This window comes from Physcomitrium patens, chromosome 22, assembly GCF_059467195.1.
Source record: "Physcomitrium patens ecotype Gransden chromosome 22, ASM5946719v1, whole genome shotgun sequence".
Lineage (NCBI taxonomy): Eukaryota > Viridiplantae > Streptophyta > Bryopsida > Funariales > Funariaceae > Physcomitrium > Physcomitrium patens.
The window spans coordinates 4,636,791-4,654,604 of record NC_143431.1 but is presented as its reverse complement, the minus strand read 5'-3'; the positions used below and the strand labels follow the sequence as shown (position 1 = coordinate 4,654,604).

General features: G+C 37.0%; 3 protein-coding genes across 4 annotated transcripts; all 3 read right to left on the bottom strand.

Moving 5' to 3' along the window:
- Positions 1-7,763: 7,763 nt before the first annotated feature.
- On the bottom strand, positions 7,764-10,455 carry LOC112274644 (2-dehydro-3-deoxyphosphooctonate aldolase 1). 2 transcript variants are annotated; one of them, XM_024504298.3, is made up of 2 exons: positions 8,269-10,455; positions 7,764-7,875 (listed from the first exon to the last, which is right to left on the bottom strand). In XM_024504298.3, exon 1 carries the CDS (start codon positions 9,352-9,354, stop codon positions 8,470-8,472), a length of 885 nt encoding a protein of 294 aa, XP_024360066.1. In that variant the 5' UTR covers positions 9,355-10,455; the 3' UTR covers positions 7,764-7,875; positions 8,269-8,469. The 2 variants fall into 2 exon arrangements, with proteins under 2 accessions (XP_024360066.1, XP_024360065.1); XM_024504297.3 differs by lacking the exon at positions 7,764-7,875 and adding an exon at positions 7,953-8,094.
- Positions 10,456-11,031: 576 nt separating this feature from the next.
- Positions 11,032-11,960, bottom strand: LOC112274645 (ribulose bisphosphate carboxylase small subunit, chloroplastic). The gene is made up of 2 exons (XM_024504299.2): positions 11,594-11,960; positions 11,032-11,374 (listed from the first exon to the last, which is right to left on the bottom strand). The coding sequence occupies exons 1-2, from the start codon at positions 11,912-11,914 to the stop codon at positions 11,147-11,149; spliced, it is 549 nt and encodes a 182-aa protein (XP_024360067.1). The 5' UTR covers positions 11,915-11,960; the 3' UTR covers positions 11,032-11,146.
- A 2,707-nt stretch (positions 11,961-14,667) lies between these two features.
- Positions 14,668-15,365, bottom strand: LOC112274646 (uncharacterized). Its single transcript, XM_024504300.3, has one exon. It carries the CDS (start codon positions 15,183-15,185, stop codon positions 14,979-14,981), a length of 207 nt encoding a protein of 68 aa, XP_024360068.1. The 5' UTR covers positions 15,186-15,365; the 3' UTR covers positions 14,668-14,978.
- Positions 15,366-17,814: the final 2,449 nt, after the last annotated feature.

Here is a 17,814-nt window from a genome sequence, read left to right as displayed (position 1 = left end):
ATCTTCATCTATAAAATAGGCTAATGTTCCTAAATCTAATAAGGCAATGACTTTGTGATTTTTAGGTCCTAAATACATATCTATTGTAAAATAAGGTGAGGGATTTGAAGAGAAAATAGGACCTTTATTAGGTATTGCACATAATTCCAGCCATATGATCGCTATTTTAGCTAAAAAAACTTATTTTTTTACACATTATCTTCATTCATAATTGTGCTTATTATTTTATAATTGTGTTGCTACTTTGGACAATGTTGAGCAATGTATTTAGCTTCCTTATAATATAAATAGAAATCCTCTTAGCAATGTCGAGTCTTTTCCTGCTCTGTGAGAGGTTTTAAATATATCATATCAATTTGCATTGGTTTCAGCTATGATGAATACGTTTCAAAAAACTTGGAAGTTATTGCCATTACTTGACTTGTTCCTCTCTAGCCAAGTCTTTGTTCTTAATGTCTTTCAAATAATTGATTATTACATGTAATGGCTTAAGCAATAAATTGTTCCAAAGATTTTACTTTCGGTATTGTTAATAACAAATCTTTGATACTATTCTTCAATCTATATCAAAATTAATTGATAAGTACTTTATCATTCTAGTCCACATTACAAGCAAGGTTTTGGAATTTCACAGCATATGTCATGGTTGATCAAGATCTTTGTCATAAAGATAAAATTTTGGTCTGTACTACTCGTTCTTAATCACTTTCTCCAAATGTAGATGTAAACACTTCTAAGAATGAATTCAAATCATAAAAGACTCACAAATCTTTTTCTATTAAAGGTGTAAACTAAGAAAGAATACTTTCCAATAAAAGTGCATCCATGAATCTAACTTGAATAAATCCATGAAGGTATTAGAAAGGGTGCAATCTTAAATAGAGCTTGATTTATTACAAAAATCCTCAAAATTTTGATCTTGTTCTATCAAACTTCTCAGGCATACTAATCCTTATCTCTGCCATATTTGTAGAAGCAAAACTCCCTAGATTTGGTTGTGAGGTTGATCTACTTGCTTCCTTCAATTGCACAATTTCTTGTCACAGACTCTAAACTTCTTCCATAGGCTTAGGCATAGCACCTTCATAATTCATATTAGAAGTACGTGAGATTTCTACTCTAAGAGTATTCAGAAGTTTGTGATGATCTACAATAGCTACAAATCTATTCTCACTTCTGCTTGGAATAGCATCTATAATCTTTTCTTTTATAAGCAACTAAAACAAATCCAAATAGTTAAATTAAAAGAGGGTAATGTACAACCTCTAATAAAAATTTGCACAAAGAAGGATAATCTACTGTCTTTAAAGAAAGATCAGTGTTAAAAAATAAGATTTTTTTTTTGTTTAAAAGGTGGATAATTTGTAACCTTTAAAATATAATAATAGAAGTAACATAATTCATTTACTTCTAAAATAAGACAAAAATAGTATATTAACACTCTTATCAAACTGTCAGGGATATGAATCTCAAAGAAAGAGAATCTTCAATATACTCTTGTCTCAGTGAAGAGAACTAAAAAGTCACTCAAAAGGTAATGTAATATTAACTAGAATGGCTATTGTCAAAAATATAAAGACTTGAAAGTCTTGAAAGAAGTATAGTGATTAGAACATTGACAAAAATGAAGAAGGCTTTACTTTTGCTTCTATATGTACTCTTAACTAGGAGCTATGTTGCGATGTCATATAGGACCTCCAAAACGTATTAACTTTGTTAGGCACATGTCTTAACTTGCAAGGAAAATTATCTATGTATGTACTACATGGTTAGTTTGTTCCACAAGCTATTATATAGAGTTAACTTGTTCTACAAGCTACTATACAGAGTTAACTTGTTCCACAAGCTGCCAGCACATGATTAACTTGTTGGCTAAGTTTTTAACTTACAAACACATTTAAAGTCAAAAGTGCATCTATTAAGATTCTAAGAAGCTTGTCTAGAAGATTTTATGAAATTAAGTTATATTTACCTAATTCTACTTAATCATATGAATAATTATTGAGGTAAATATACATGTCCAAGATAGGATATTATGAATGAAGATGACTACATACTTGTCCAAAAGGTCTCGAAACAATCTGTTCATCTGACCCATGAAAGAGGTTGGAACATTGGTGAGGCCAAAAGATAAATCCAGTCATTCAAAATGTCCATAGTGCATATGAAATGCCATCTTTTTCACATCTTTTCATGCAATAGGTGTTTGCCAATATCTACTCTAAAGATCTAATTTACTAAAGGTGGTTGCATTTCAAAGTTGATCAAAAAGATCATCCACACAAACAAGTGGATATGCATTTTTAACAGTCTGCTTATTGAGACCTCGATAGTTGATGCAAAGGCAAAGTCTACCATCTTTCTTAGGTGCAAAGAGTATAGGTGCTCTCTATGGTGATGTACTTTCTTAAATGAGGCCTTTTTCTAAGAGTTTGTCTAATGTCTTTTACAGCTCTTCAAGTTCTTTTGGTGCTAGTTAATAAATTGATTGACTTGCTGGTTTCACTCCAAGCAATAGTTCTATTTGAAAGAAGGCACCTCGATAAAGAGGTATGCTACTATGTAGGTTGATTAAAAAGACATCTAAATATTCTCATATAAGTTGCTCCATCCATTCTTCCCTTTCAGTTATCTTTTCCACTATTGATGCAAAATTTGGAACTACCATGTATACTTATTGCTCATGTTGTAGTTGCTTCTTCATTAAGATCATCCCTTCAAGTAAGTATTTTATTACAAATTGTCTTTCTTCTTTATTTGATGTGGACGTGCAAAGAATCACCTTGCATCTTCCATTTTTAAAAGAGATTGTCCTTGCTATACAATCACTTGCTTATTTTCCATCTCTAGTCATGGCATACTAAGGGTAACAACATACCTTAGCTTTGTTACCTTGAATCTTTCTCTTAAAATGTAGGTGTCTATCAATCTCAAGGTTTTTTCTTCACATCTCTCACTCAATATGTTCTTTCGCTCATTTACAAGATATATACTTCTTTTTTTGATTTCATTAGTTGTAATTCCAAGCCAGTTGGTAATTTTACTTGAGATGTAATTTTTTGTAGAACCACAATCTACAAGCACTCGACATGGTTGTCCTCTTGATAGTTCTGTTAAAAGTACTAGTCGACTCTTTTTATAGTTATCTGAGGCTATGTCATTTGTCTCTAAAAGACAATAGCTATCCTCAATACTTGTCTCTAGCATCTTTATTAAGGAGCCTCATTTTCTTACTTTCATTCATTATTAACTTGATGAATTTTGAGACTATGAACTCACCTTATGTTGCTAATACTTGCAATTTGACATTTTAGACAACCTCCAATTTGATGGCCTTGCTCTCAACAACAGAAATATAATCCTTTTTATACCAATATTTGTCATTTTTGTGATGTTAATAATCCTTGTAAGGCATCAATCTCCATTGGCATTGGTTGTTGTGCCATAATATTAGATAGTGGCATAAGACTTTGTACTATAGGTTGTGCTCCACAATTTTTGAAATTTATAGCATCGATCTTCTCTGTAATCTGAATTGCTTCTTCAAATGTTTGTGGATCTTTTAGTTCCACCTCTCATTGGACTCCATGTTTCAAACCTTGTAAGAATTAATCCATCATCTTCGCCTCCAAAACATTACCAATTTTGAGATATAAAGACTTGAATTGGAAGACAGAATCTTGCACTGATCTAGCTTCAATAAGATTTGTCAAGTGATCACGTGCTATCTTCTCCACATTGATGGGCCAAAATTAATTCCTAAATTTGGTCTCAAATTCCTCCCAATCACAAAATCCACCTTGAGCTTCATAACTTTGAACTTGATATCGCTGCTAAAAGGTTGTCACATCTCTCAAATAGTTGGTTGCTTAAGTAATTCCTTCAATGGTATTGGCCTCAGATAGTTGGAGGTATTTTTGCATATTGAAAAACCATTGACATACATCTTCTTGTCTTGAAGTTCCAGAGTATGTAATAGGCTTACTCAATTTAAACTTAATAGATGTCGACTCTCTTGTCGTCAAGGCTTTTATTTGTCTTTGCAAAGTAGCTATCTAGCCTAAGAGATATAGTATTTGAGCCTCCATCTGGGATTGCTCTGCCATATCTCTCATACTATAATTTCTCTATTAGACTCCATTATTGTAATGCCTTTCCATCTCCCAATTTATTTTTTAAGAGTAGCTTGTGATAGCCTCAACACAGTACCTAGTATGACCACAACAACTAACCTTGGACTAAATTATGACTATTGACATGCTACCAAAAGTAGACATTCTAATACTCGCTCTGATACCAATAAAACAAGACTAGACTAACTCAAAAAATCCAAGATCCTTCCAATCTAGAACAACATAAAGCCTCCTTACAAAATAAGACAAAACAAACCAAAACAAAACTAAAAAAAACTAAATAGAATAGGACATGAAAGACAAAATTGAGCAAACAAAAACAAAATAGAATAGATTTGAATAGAAAGATGCAAAACCAAACTTTATTAAGAAAAAGGATCCAAAGCCATATTTGACTAGATGTCCCAAAAGGCCCTAGTTAGTCCTATTTATACCTTGTTCTATCATCCTAAACTTTCTAGAATGTTCTAGGTGGTGGGCTCTATCTAAATAACCACCTTAAATTCTTATTTTAGAAGGTTTTATGGTGGACCTCACCTAAATAACCACCCCAAATCTTTTCTAGAATGTTCTATGGTAGATCCTACCTAGTTCACTAATCTAATCCTAATTCTAGAAACTTCCATAGTTGTAATTATTTATATAATTATCTTATCCATACCATGTTATAGATATATTGTTATATTTACAAGAAGCCAAATTATATGACAAAAGATTGCAAGTTCAAGAAGTTACCTCCAATTAGTAATAACTTTTCAGCAAGTATTATTATAAAAAATAATAATTCATTTAATTTTGAACAAAAAAAAATTAAAAATAAAAGTTAAACTTATCGAAATAATTAAGGAAAGAAAAAATTAATCCAAATGGCATTTCAAGACTAAAGCTTCATAATATGTGACAAGCAACAAGTTAACACTAAATTGCTTCAAACCAAGAAGCCAAATTCATAAGATAAGAATAGTAGGTCGAAAATCACATGTTGCAACTAAATAAGAAGAAATTCATATAAAAAATAATAATAAAAAATTAAAGAAAATAAGTAATATTCTATTTGTATTATTCATAAAAAAGAATTCATAATTAATTGATTTATTTGTAGACAAAAGAAACATAGTTATTTTTTCAATTGACAAATACTAGATCATTGATTAGAAAGAAAAGCAAAATATAATTACCACAAGATCTTAAGATCCAAATAATAGACTATTTTGTATAAATTAATATACATCAAAAGTTAATTCTATTGTTATAAAAAAGATTAAGCTATATCATTAAAGATTTGAACACCTTACTTAAATTAGTTTAAAACAACTTCATACAAATTTATTTTCTATTGAAAATATACTTAAAGAAATTTGTGGAGCATACAATATAAATCAATAATATAGAATTATTATTTTTTAAAATAAAGCATTAACAAATCAAATAAGTTATTCCAATTGATACATACAAAATATGTTGGACCAATTTCAAAATCCTTGTTAAGCAGAACCATGTAATTTACATTTTTTATTCATGATTTTTTTCAAAATAATTGAATTATCTTCTAAAAATGAAGGAAGAAAATTTTTCTAAGTTCTGCATATTCAAAAATCAAATAGAAAATGAAACAAGTGAAAAATTACTTATGTTAAGAATAAATAAAAGATGTGATTTTTTATTTGAAGAATTTGAAGAATTTTGTCATAACATGGAATAGCTAGGCAATTGACACAATTGTTAATTTCTCAATAAAGTAGAATGGCAAAAAATATAATAGAATAATAGTCAAGAAATCAAGCAGCATGATTTATTAAAAATAAATTATTTAGCTTATGGCCTTTAAGCTTATGGCTAGAAGCAATAAGTACAAAAAACTATTTGATAAATATATATTCAGCTAATGCCAATAATGAAAAGACTTTTGTAGAATTTTACTATAAAAGAAAACTAGAAGTGCAACATCTAAGAATATTTGGATGTATAACTATTTACATGTGTTAAAGAAGTAATAATTAAAATTTGATAGTAAAACAAGAAAGTGCATCTTTGTTGAATACCAACAACAAAGCCTATTGTATTTATAAATATATAAGAAAAAGAATAATTATAAGTAGTGATGTTATCTTTGATGAAACTAAGATAAATAATTGCTTACACTTGTAAGTCCCACTAATGCATCTTAATTAGTGGATTAATTTAAAACATAGTTTTAAATAATTTTATTATATAAATAATAAGATTATAGAGTCTTTTTGATTATTTAATTATTTATGAGAATTTAGAAGCATTTATAAATTATAAAAGTCTTATTGAAAGAAAAGTCATAAAAATAGAATCTTAATAAGTCTTTGAAGCAATTATCTTAGTTAGTTTAATATTTTTATTTATTATTAAATATTAAGAATTAGTTATTGAGACCAATGTCTTCATTGGCCTCCTATTTATAATTATTACTTATAAAAATCCTACCAAAGATTAGTTAGTAGTTACAAGAAGCATGAAGAGAACTTCATATCTTTTTAGTTAATTATATAAAAAATAAGATTTTTAATAGATGTAAATTAATTTTATTAATATAAAAAATAAAAAAGATAAAAATGGCTTTAAATAGATATTATCATTATGAAAATATTTGGAATTTATTTAGAATTTTTTAGGAGTTTTTATAGAAGATTTCAAGACCTTGATAAAATTGAGTTTTATCAACTTGGGAACCATTATGAAGAAATGAAGCAAGATTTAGAAGTCATACTAAGTTTCTAGGTTAATAACGTGTTTTTAAATACTATCGTGAAGTCAAAAATGTAAAAAAGTAAATAAATAAAGTTTTACTAGTAGAAATCATCTCCACCTCCTCCACTGAACAAGTCAACTCCTCCTCCATACGTGAAGAGCTCCCCTCCTCCTCCTCCAGTGTACAAGTCTCCACCTCCATCTTATTAGAAGAAATCCCCGCCTCCTCCAGCGCCCATGTCATCTCCTCCACCGTACGTGAAGTCGTTACCACTAACTTATTGATTTCGAGACGAATGCAAAGTCGAGACGAATGCAAAGTCGAGACGAATGCAAAGTCGAGACAAATGCGAGTAAGGATGTCTTGCCCATAATCTCATGCTCCATTTAGAATGTTGCAATTCTGTTCACTGGAAGAAGCAACGAGTTGGCCATCAGTTTTCGATTAGTCCATCGGAGTGTCTGATTTCATCGTCACTCTGAACGCTGACAGTATCTATCGGAAAATGAACTGTCTTCGAATGTGAGCATGTGACTTGTTTTTTGAGAGATGGGCTGTTGGTGTAGAATTTTTAGAACAAGGTCGGTGTGTTGTAGTAATTGGCCTGTACATGGTCAGTTGGCTAGAGTGCACATGTAGCTTGATCTGTTGCCACTACTAATCGGTTGAAGCATCTGTGCATTCAGGTTGAAGGACTTTGGGCTCGACGAAATGCATGCTCAGCGTCTGTGGAAGAGTGATGCCATTTCCAAAGTGGATCGCGCATAGAAATGTTCGACATTTCCGTTTGTGTAGGGTGCATTTACGATTATTTTCCGAAGGACTGAACTGGATGCTTCGGTGGTTTCAACTGAGAGATACGTACAGGAGATTTTGTGGCGTAGCTGCAGCTTACAAATACACTGTTCAAGTGCCTCAAAGGGACTTGCTAGAATTGTTCCTTGATTGATTTTTATCCAATAAAGACATGTATGATGATTTTCATCATGCACCTTCTCGTCCTTTCCGAAGCTCAATAGTCACCTGCTTACGATTTCGGAGAGCAGCGTATTACACTCATGAGACAAAAACAGTTCACTCATTCGATTTGGGCATGGAAGTAAACATTATCGCACGCACATCTATTCTTGTGAACTGTTTTCATGGCTACTGACAGTGAACTTCCAGATAGTTGCGCTAAAGATGGTGTTTTGGGTGAAGTTGATACAACAATGTGAGCAGTCGCTTCCAATGCAGACGATTCTGACAACCTCACGTTGAAGCAAAAGTTAGGACTATAATTTACCGTCTAATAGAGAGCTCTCAGAAGAAATAACTTCGGACTAGATTGTAGAAGTAACTCAATGTAACAAGTTCAGTTTCTCTTGACTGATGTAAACAGAAGTCTGAAGGGAAAGTAAGGTGAGGAGATGATACCACGCTACGTTCCGAAGTCTTTGAACCTGAGGGCAGGGGATGTGCAGCAACAACCCTAATTCGTCGCAAAATTCTGCAGATGTTGCTCAATGGCTGCACTCAAGACTCCAAATCGAGTGGAATGCATATGTGGAGTAAACCTTGCAAGTGCCACCTCCAAGTGTGATTGCAAAGCTGAGAACTCAATTGGGTTCGTAGAAGCTAGAAGTCTTCGTCGACAGGAGTGAGGTCAATCGCCATCCTCTCCTTCCCCTTGGTAACCTTGGCGATAGCGATGAGCTCCTCCAGCAGGTTCTTAAGGTTACGCAAGGGCCATTGCGTAGGGCCATCGCAGGGCGCCTGCCTGGGGTTGTCGTGCACCTCCATGAAGATGCCGTCTACTCCTACGGCCACACAAGCCCGGGCAATGCAGGGGATGAGCTCGCGCAGGCCACCGCTCGCAACGCCTCCTCCCTCCAGCTGTTGCCCAGCCGGCTGTTGTAGAGAATGAGTGATATCTGCAACAACGGGAGCACCCGCTTCTCGCATCCACTCCAAGTTCCGGGGATCCACAATTAGGTCATTGTAGCCGAACATGGTGCCTCTCTCGCACACCATTACATTGGGGTTTCCTGCGAGCCGAACCTTGTCGGCAGAGTTTCGCATCACAGAGGAAGCACAAAACTGGCCCTTCTTTATGTTGATGACTTTCCCGGTCTTGGCAGCTGCTACCAAGAGGTCCGTCTGCCGGCACAGAAATGCAGGAATCTGGATGATGTCCGCCACTTTAGCCACCGTCTCGCACTGACTCGGATCGTGCACGTCCGTCAAAACAGGAACGCCACAGGTCTCCTTCACCAGCTGCAAAACCTTCAGCCCTTCCTCCATCCCCGGCCCTCGAAACGACTTCGCCGAGGTCCGATTAGCCTTGTCGAAGCTAGACTTGAAAATCAGCTTCAATCCCAGCTCGTCTGTCACAGTTTTGATCTGGCGCGCCATCTTCAAACAGTGCTCCGCTGACTCTATCACATTCGGCCCTGCCATCACGAAGAACGGCTCGGACGACTGCAGCTCCATGAAGAAGGCAGAATAAGTTGAAGCCGCCATAGCTCCAACTTCTACCCACAACAAACTCTTTAAATCTAAGACTAGCCACTAAACTTCGACACCCAGTTCGCACACAACATTTTTCCAAGTGCGCTCAAATACGAAAAACCTCGCAGAGCACTCCCTGTCCCCCACAATCTGCAAGGGAGTGTCAGTTACAAAAGACAATTCAAAGCATCAAGCTGGAGAAACGACTCGAGGCAGGAAAAAGAGTCACAGAGAAGTACATTTCATCAGTACAGTGCAATCTATGGACTCCATCCACTGAGTAGGTAAAAAAACTGGCGTCTATTTCGCACTAAGTTACAAGACAAGGTCTCAAGTGGCACAACACGTCGATACTGAGTAGCACTAAGTAATAAGCAGCGCATCTCATTCTTTCATTGTTCCAGACCTAATTGTTCATCACACTGCAATGCTTCTGTAAATTGCGTCACCATTTGTGAAACTGTTGCCTGCATTTGTTGCAGGAAATTCGTTCTTTACGCGTATGATACCTGGAATTTTTCCAGTTCCAGACCCAAATTTTGAGCCTGTCCTAGTCAGTTCTTCGCTTGAAGATTTCCATTTTCGAGTTAGTTGTCCAGAAAATGAGGGTATACATAAACGACACTTTCAAGCAACTTATGAAAACGTTTATTAACGTAGAATTGGTTAAGCAAGAAAAAGAAAAGGAAATGTAATGCAATAATATCGCTGCGAAGGGTTCGTGAATTTATCCAATAAACTGGTGTGAGAGAACCTATGACAATAACGAGCAAAATCTGAAATTTCCTCAGAACATTTGCGGACATGGACAGCATAAGTAATACCGATCAACATTCTCGTCTTATAATATCACTGTAAATGCACATCATGCGTAATCAAATCATACTCACAAATACCAATCGCTTCTTGCACACCTGTCAACATCATCCTTGACAATCGGACAATGCAGACTGTAATGCCCACATTCACACGGTGAAAACTTCGGTAACATCCTCAGAAGCAAAATTGCGAAGAACGATTGCATCAGACATCTCACGAAATGTGAGGAGATGAGAGGGCAGAGAACTTCTCCTTTTGAAAGGATCATGTTCATCGATGGATATGACAATGTTCTCTGAGAACACCGCTGATTTAACTATGTGGAGAGGTTGAAGGTATGTCAGAAGAGCCGTTGTGAACAAGTGATCTTATTGTCACGGTGATGAGTCCATACTATGATGCCACATTGCTTCGGTAGCAGTTGCGTTTGGATGTGATGCACTACCACTGGGAATTGAGTAGAGGTTTTTTTTCTTTCTTTTAGACAATTATGACCATGTACCTGTCCAGAAATTGTTTTTTCATCACGGATGATAGAGGTAGAAATTGCAAGCTAATCAGTGTAATTATAAAGAAAGTGTTCCCGATCTGGACTGCCAACATCGGCGCTGCTGCAAAATTCACATCTTTCTTCGACTGTCTCACATATGGGAATAATGCGCGGTAGCTTCACACGTGCTGACACTACCCTCATGGACTGGATTGATTTCGGTGTCTCTATGATTCAGTCACATTCTACAGGCTCACGGCACACCATGACAATCGAGAGAGATACATTGGCCGATATATACACATTGACTGGATCTGTAAAACAAAGTGCACCCGATTCTCCCCAAAACAGTAACCACAGTTTAGCAAGAAGGCCCTGTATGAACTTGATGAAGCACAATTTCGTATTTCAAGGCCAATGGCTTATTATACAACACGATTCACCGGAACCCCAGTTGACGAACTGAACCTACGATTGAAAATTTCGGTGAATAACTTAGTTGGGCCTGGCAACCAAGAACCCGCAGATCTGCACCTGCTTCACGTTGTCGAAGCCCAACACGCGCACGAAGCAGCCCGGGAAGGTTTTCTTGCACTCCTCGATCTCCCTCAACACCTGGGCGGAGTCCTGGCACCCGAACATGGGCAACTTCCACATGGTCCAGTAACGACCATCGTAGTACCCTGGGGATGAGTTGTTGGTGCGGGACACACCGTTGGCGTTCTGTTCTCCAACATGGCCACTCGTCAGGAAAATGGTTCCACGATTTCCTCCTCTTGAGGCAATTACCATAACATCTACTCCACACTCTACAAAAGCGACATAGAAACCAAATCCTAGAAGTCCAGTTGTCCACACACTTCCCTAAGTCTGAGACATATCTCAAAAGTCGTATATGGCAGCTAACGAAATCAGGGAGGGTTCACAAAGCAGGAAGCTTACCACGTCGAATTCCAGGCAGGGGATGAGCTTCTGCTGAATCATGTACTCCACCTGCTTGGCGATGGCGTCGTCGGATAGAGGGGGCAAGTAGGAGAAAGTCTCGAACTTGGTCATGCCAATGGGGTTCCACACCTGCATGCACTGCACGCGGCTGCCATTCTGGACGGAGCTCGAGTTCTGGGCCTTGCCGGAGAATACAGTGGCGCTCTTGAGACCAGAGAAAGCCTTGACGGTGGTCGACCCGGAGGTAGACGCAGCGGGTGAGGCAGCGGCGAATGCAGTTGGTGCCACAACGGCGGATGCAGCGACGGTGGAAGCCATAGCTAAAGTTTGGTCCCGACACAATAACAACACAAAGCCTCTGATAGTACGCTGTGAGTGTGTCCGAGAGCCGTGAAGTGGTGCTTTTGTAGGAAACGATGCGGACCACGGAAGCCACAGATTTGCTTGCAGGGAGATAGGCGAGAGTCACAGAAGATGGCCATTGAATTCTATCCACAAATCCCGTTTGGGCATCTGATCTTGCCATGAATGGCGATGGCACCACAGAGGGTGTATGTGGGTGGTCTTCCTCCCCCCCCCCCCCCCCTTCGCTCTCTTTTTTACTTTCAGAACTTTTGTTTCCGATGTTTGCTGACCTTTCCTAAATCTTTCGGTAGATGATACTGATGGAACACATGATTTCGCCTCTTCGTCAGTGTTTGTCAAGGTGAAGACGAATTGCGGCGAAACTGTGAATTTTCATGCAGTGATGTGCAGGAAAGGGCATTTTAATTCTTCGAAATTGCGCATGTAGGCGATGAATTGAACTTTTGGTTGATAGAAGAATGAATAAATGAAACTAGGCAAATGTGAACGAAGAACAATTCGTCTCACAGCAAATTGATTGATCACTTCTAGTGTTGTGCAAATTTGTGGGGAATCGTGAAATTTTAGTTTTTACATGATTAGATGTAGTCGTTTTGAAATAGGATTGTACAGAACATTGTGTTGAATCGTTTTTATTGTAGAAATATGTACCTTGAGAAAAAAGGAAATGAGAAAGCACCAATCATCACAAAAGTGATAGCCTATGAACTAATGGTGTAGCGGATCAAATCGTTTATTATAATGAATGTTTGTAAAAGTTTAAGAGAAATACAATACAGGTGTTATCAGTGTTTAGAATGTAGAGTAGTTCATGATGTGATTTTTTTTTGAGTTATATGATCATGATCATGTTATTTACTGGAAGAATTTTGATGGCTTTCAATACTTTCTTATCAATCTAAATTTACTCCAATTTTTATTATCCAACTCCAGTGTGCACATTAAACAACTTTGTACATAACTAATGACATGATTTCAGCGGAAATTGATGGTAAATCTCTTGGTGAGCAGTGTTATCGTGCTTATAAGAAGCTGGGGGAGATGTACCGTGTACAAATATTGCATTTGGTTGCAAGCCAGTACATACGAAGTGGTTAGCCAGACTGGATCATGATCTAACACAAAACATTCCGCTTATAGTACTGAAGTAGGAAATCTAAACTTCATTTTTTTGGAATTCTTCCATTCATTATTATATATATACAGTGAAGACCATGTATTACAGCTGAAGCAGCGTCGACATACGTATCGGCACTTATTTCAACATGTCAGCAACAAAACGTTCTAAGACACGTTGTCTAGAACGTATTTTTGAGTAGGTAAGGGATTTGTGCCAGGTTGTGGTGGATTGAGGATGGTAATTTTTTTTTCTCAAAGATGTAAGAAATATTTCTGATACACTGATATGTAACATCTAGAGGTGAAATAACGTCACTTGAAGTCACAGTAAATGATATTATTATCGTGAGCACAAGTATAACCACGGGATTCTCGAGGGCAAACTGCAATGCGCATTTCATCATCAAAAGATAGACACAGATGGCATCAGCACAAATCATGTAGTGTCGTCGTATGAATGTGCCATTTGTAAATGTTTCTTAGCCATGTGCAATGAGTTAACGAAATAGTAGAAACAAGCTTCAATCGAATTAAGGAATCCACAATTCTCACAATCAGACCAAGATCCCAAGCTGAAGAGCCAAACGATTTTCTTCACTTGAGAATCGTGGGTAAGCATACTCCTACCGAATCAACTTCGATTGATGGATTGATAAGCGAAGAGAAATCTACATGTCTTCTTTTCTTTTTCTAAATAGGCTGCACAGGTTACTGTATGAGTTAATCATTACCGAGGTACTGATCCAATTCTACAGATCCTCAATTGTTTGTTTTAGAACACGGGTGTGCAAGATACTTGAAGAGCCATGAACCTGCCATGATCAGTAAATGCACCTCCCTAGGAATATTCGTCAACATCTCCACTGCAGGTGGACCAAGAAATGAAAGTTGTGGAGCCTGTAAACGACATTTCACAACCTGGACAACAATGTTTTTCAATAATCAACCCAGTCGGTAGATTTGTAACCTAGAGCATACACGTGCGATACACTACAGCACATTTACTAAGTACTGAATATCGAAAGATTCTGTTCATGCAGTATCTACCATAGCCACAATCAGCGCGTTTGAAAACAGTAAGTATGCTCTGAAGGGCAGTTTTACACAGATCCACATTCTACAGAGTTCGCAAACTACTTCCCGGTACAGTTAGCGACGAGATTTTCCATTTCTAGAGATTTTTTTTTAGCATTTCCACTGCACGCATTGGTTACACATCAATCAAAGGTCGTTTTGACGGACAACAGAAATAAAATCTCACTTACTTGTAACATCTCCAAGAGCAAATGCCATTTTTCACATCAGCAACTACTCACAGATTAAGCACATGTGCCACGAAGAAGCGCAATAAGCAACCGATTTCCACAAAGTTCAGCAGAATGATAAGTATATATCATTGTTAGTCATTCCCAGAGAATGAGATCACGTCTGTGTTGATCAACTGCAAAAACTAGTAAAATTACGCCAGTCCTTGAACTCAATTCTCCATAATCCGCTAGGACAAACATAAATTATGATCAACAGAGCCTCTCGAGTCCCCAGAGTCTCGCAGACACATCACCTCCCACGACATATTACAACTCACATAGAACAAGGCACAACTTGAGAAACGTGACGTGGGAGAAAGATACCCATCCAATCACGCACACTCAGTCCACTTTTATAAAGAAAACCAGTTCAGCGTCACAAATAAATTACCATAAAGAAGTATCAACCTTAGATCGAAAGCATCGAAATGTACAAGAGCCTCGCGCCAGCACCTCAGCAATGTGATACAAACGATCGATCACTCCGACGGAACCCTCTACTGCCATGCCGTGAGGGTCCCCTCAAGGACGGTCCAGAGAACTGATACATCCGTATGTTCTACGCTACCCAGTGAACCGTTCGCGCGCGCTCAAGCCATGCCGCCGCTAGTGGCAGTCCTGAAGATCTGAATAATGGAAGACCCAACAACGACGAAGACAAACAAGCCGAGAACCATCGGTCCGACGGGGTACTGGTTCTTCTTCTTCAACGTCGTCTCGGGCACGTTGCCCCTCCTGTGCACGTTCTTCTGGAACTTGGCACTCTTCTTCTCTGCGAGCCTCTTGGAAGTCGTCATCTCCGATGGAATCAATCACACCCCAAATCCTCGCAAACCTGTGCCACCTCCCACAACTTCTTTCTACACCCAAAGCTCCACAACACGCTTCAAGCGAACACAGAACGACGCTTGGTAGACCAACAAGCGTCACACAGATGGCCGACGTAGCGACCCACCGCAACGCCGCTGTGTAAACAAACCAATGGACACACCGAGCGAATGCAGGCAAGGGGGCTGATATAACAAGTGCGGGGATGACGACGACGTGAAGCAAGCGATGCCGCGTGCCGCATTGCACGAGGACGATTTAAGGACGTGCAGCTGAAACCGACGTGGCCAAGCCAATCAGTTGGGGTCTTGACGAATCAGGAGAAGGTGGCCAATGGCACGAGATTCATGCTTTAGTTACGGCATTCATCCTGGCGACAATTCTGCGCGCTACAGGTCCTCCTGCGACGAGCCTCGCGTCCACACGCGTATTGCGTTGCTAGGTTCCACCTGGGCCTGATTTTTGTCACCCCGTCCGCACACCTACCGACAAATTGTGCTCACGACGCGATCCGCTCTACCATCCCGACATTTATCTAATACATGCACCCGGAAATTTGCATCTGGGGCTTGTGTGCTCAGGTAGAATGGAGAATCTGGCGCAGTGGACCATAACCCACGAGATGGATGCTGTTCAATAGAAATCGGGTTCATCCGCAGTGCGAGTTGGCGTTGTGATTTCGCCATGGGCTCATCCTTGCTTGCTTGCCCCTTGTTGCGTCACGGATTGTATTTGACGCCATCGCCAAGGCTTGGCAACTAAACTCGACGCACAGTCTTGTATTGCGGTGTCGCGTAGTCTTGTGGTTGCTCTTACAACAGCCTTGTGCCGGAATGATGGAAAGTTGGTGGTGGGTGGATCGATTAGCAATGGATGAAAAATGGTTCAATTTCATGTGGTTTTATTAAATTTGTGATTTAGAAGACTTTTTGAAGAATATTTGGTGGTGCCAATGCTTTGGTTGTGATGTTATGCATTTGTGATGGACTACACAAAGGTTGGATGTTTTTAGGGTTTTGAATTTTAGATGATGTGCTCAAAAAAAATAAAAATAAAAATAAAAATGTTAGATACTACTATTTTTAAAACCTTTGGGTTGTATTTTTAAATGGTTTTAAAATTGAAATGCTTAAGGTGCCTTGTTTTGTAATATAGTGTGTGTTGGTAATATTGTAAAAAAATCACTTTGTATGTAAAAAAAAATTAAAAATAATAGCAATAATTTTGATCATTGGATGAATTTATGACACTATTTTTATTAATTTTATTTCATGGAGTGTGTTAGCTATTGTGTGATTGTAAAACAGATTCAATTTTTTTATATTCTATGATTCAAAATTTTAGATTTTATTTGCAAATTGGAATATCTCTTATGAATTCATGTAGACTTATAAAGCTGTACAAAAATTGTAAAATAAGATCTAATATGTACATTTACTCCAACTTCATAGATATAAATTAAAATGTATAGACAAATACAATAAGAATTATATAAAACTATTCATGTATTTTCCCAAAATAAATTGTATTGAATACAATTGAAATAGTTAAGTTTTATGATAGCACACAAAACAACATACAATTATATCTATGAATAATAATATAAATAAATAAATAAATAAACAACTTTCAGATTTGGAATTTTTCAAATATATATATAGGAAATTGTTAATGCTACATCCCTAATTGATATTGCAACACCCTAATTAATACTTACCACAATTGCAAGGGGAGCTATGCCCCTCCTCCCTCCCTTGAAGTGTTCAAGCTAATCGATCAATGGACAGGGTCGAGAGACATCAACTCTGCAGGAATCTCCAAGCAACTCAAAAATAGGTCTTGGGAATTGGCCTTCCTAACATGGTGAGAAAAACATATAGGGAAGTGAAAAAAAAAAAACAAATAATGTGTAAGAGACAATTCTGGAGACTAGGGTTACAAAAATTAAAATTAAAAAAATTAAAACCACCTCAATTCAAAATAAAGTTTTACAAAAAGTCCAAAAATAATTTCTTTTAAGGGGCTCCACCCTTAGAGAACCATTCAAAGCTTGCAATTGTGGTAGGTATTAATTAGGGCATAGCAACATCAATAAGGGATGTAGCATTAACAATTCTCTTTAAATATAATATGTTTTATGCTTGGGAATCTCTTACACAAGTTTCTTAATACATTACTACACAAATTGTAATTATTTTAAAAAATATAAATGGTATTAAAAAAAACCTAAATATTTATTGATCTATGTTAGAATTCAAAAAAATAAAATAAATTATGATATTTATTTCTTCTCCTTTTTATTTCTTATATTTTATTATTATTGAAAATTTTGACATGCCAACATTGGATACTTGCAAATTACTACTAGAAGATGTATTCAGTTTTCATTGAATAATTTAGTAACAGAAAAAGCAAAAACTTACCAAAAAAAAAAAAAAAAAAAACTAAAACTAAAAACTAAAAACTAAAAAAAAAACTAAATAGTAGTATAATTATACACAATAGATATACTGTGTAAAGACAGCATGTTCAGAAGTATTCACCGACAATTTGTTATTTTTTAGAAACATAATACATTAGAAAGCAGTAAAAATCCAT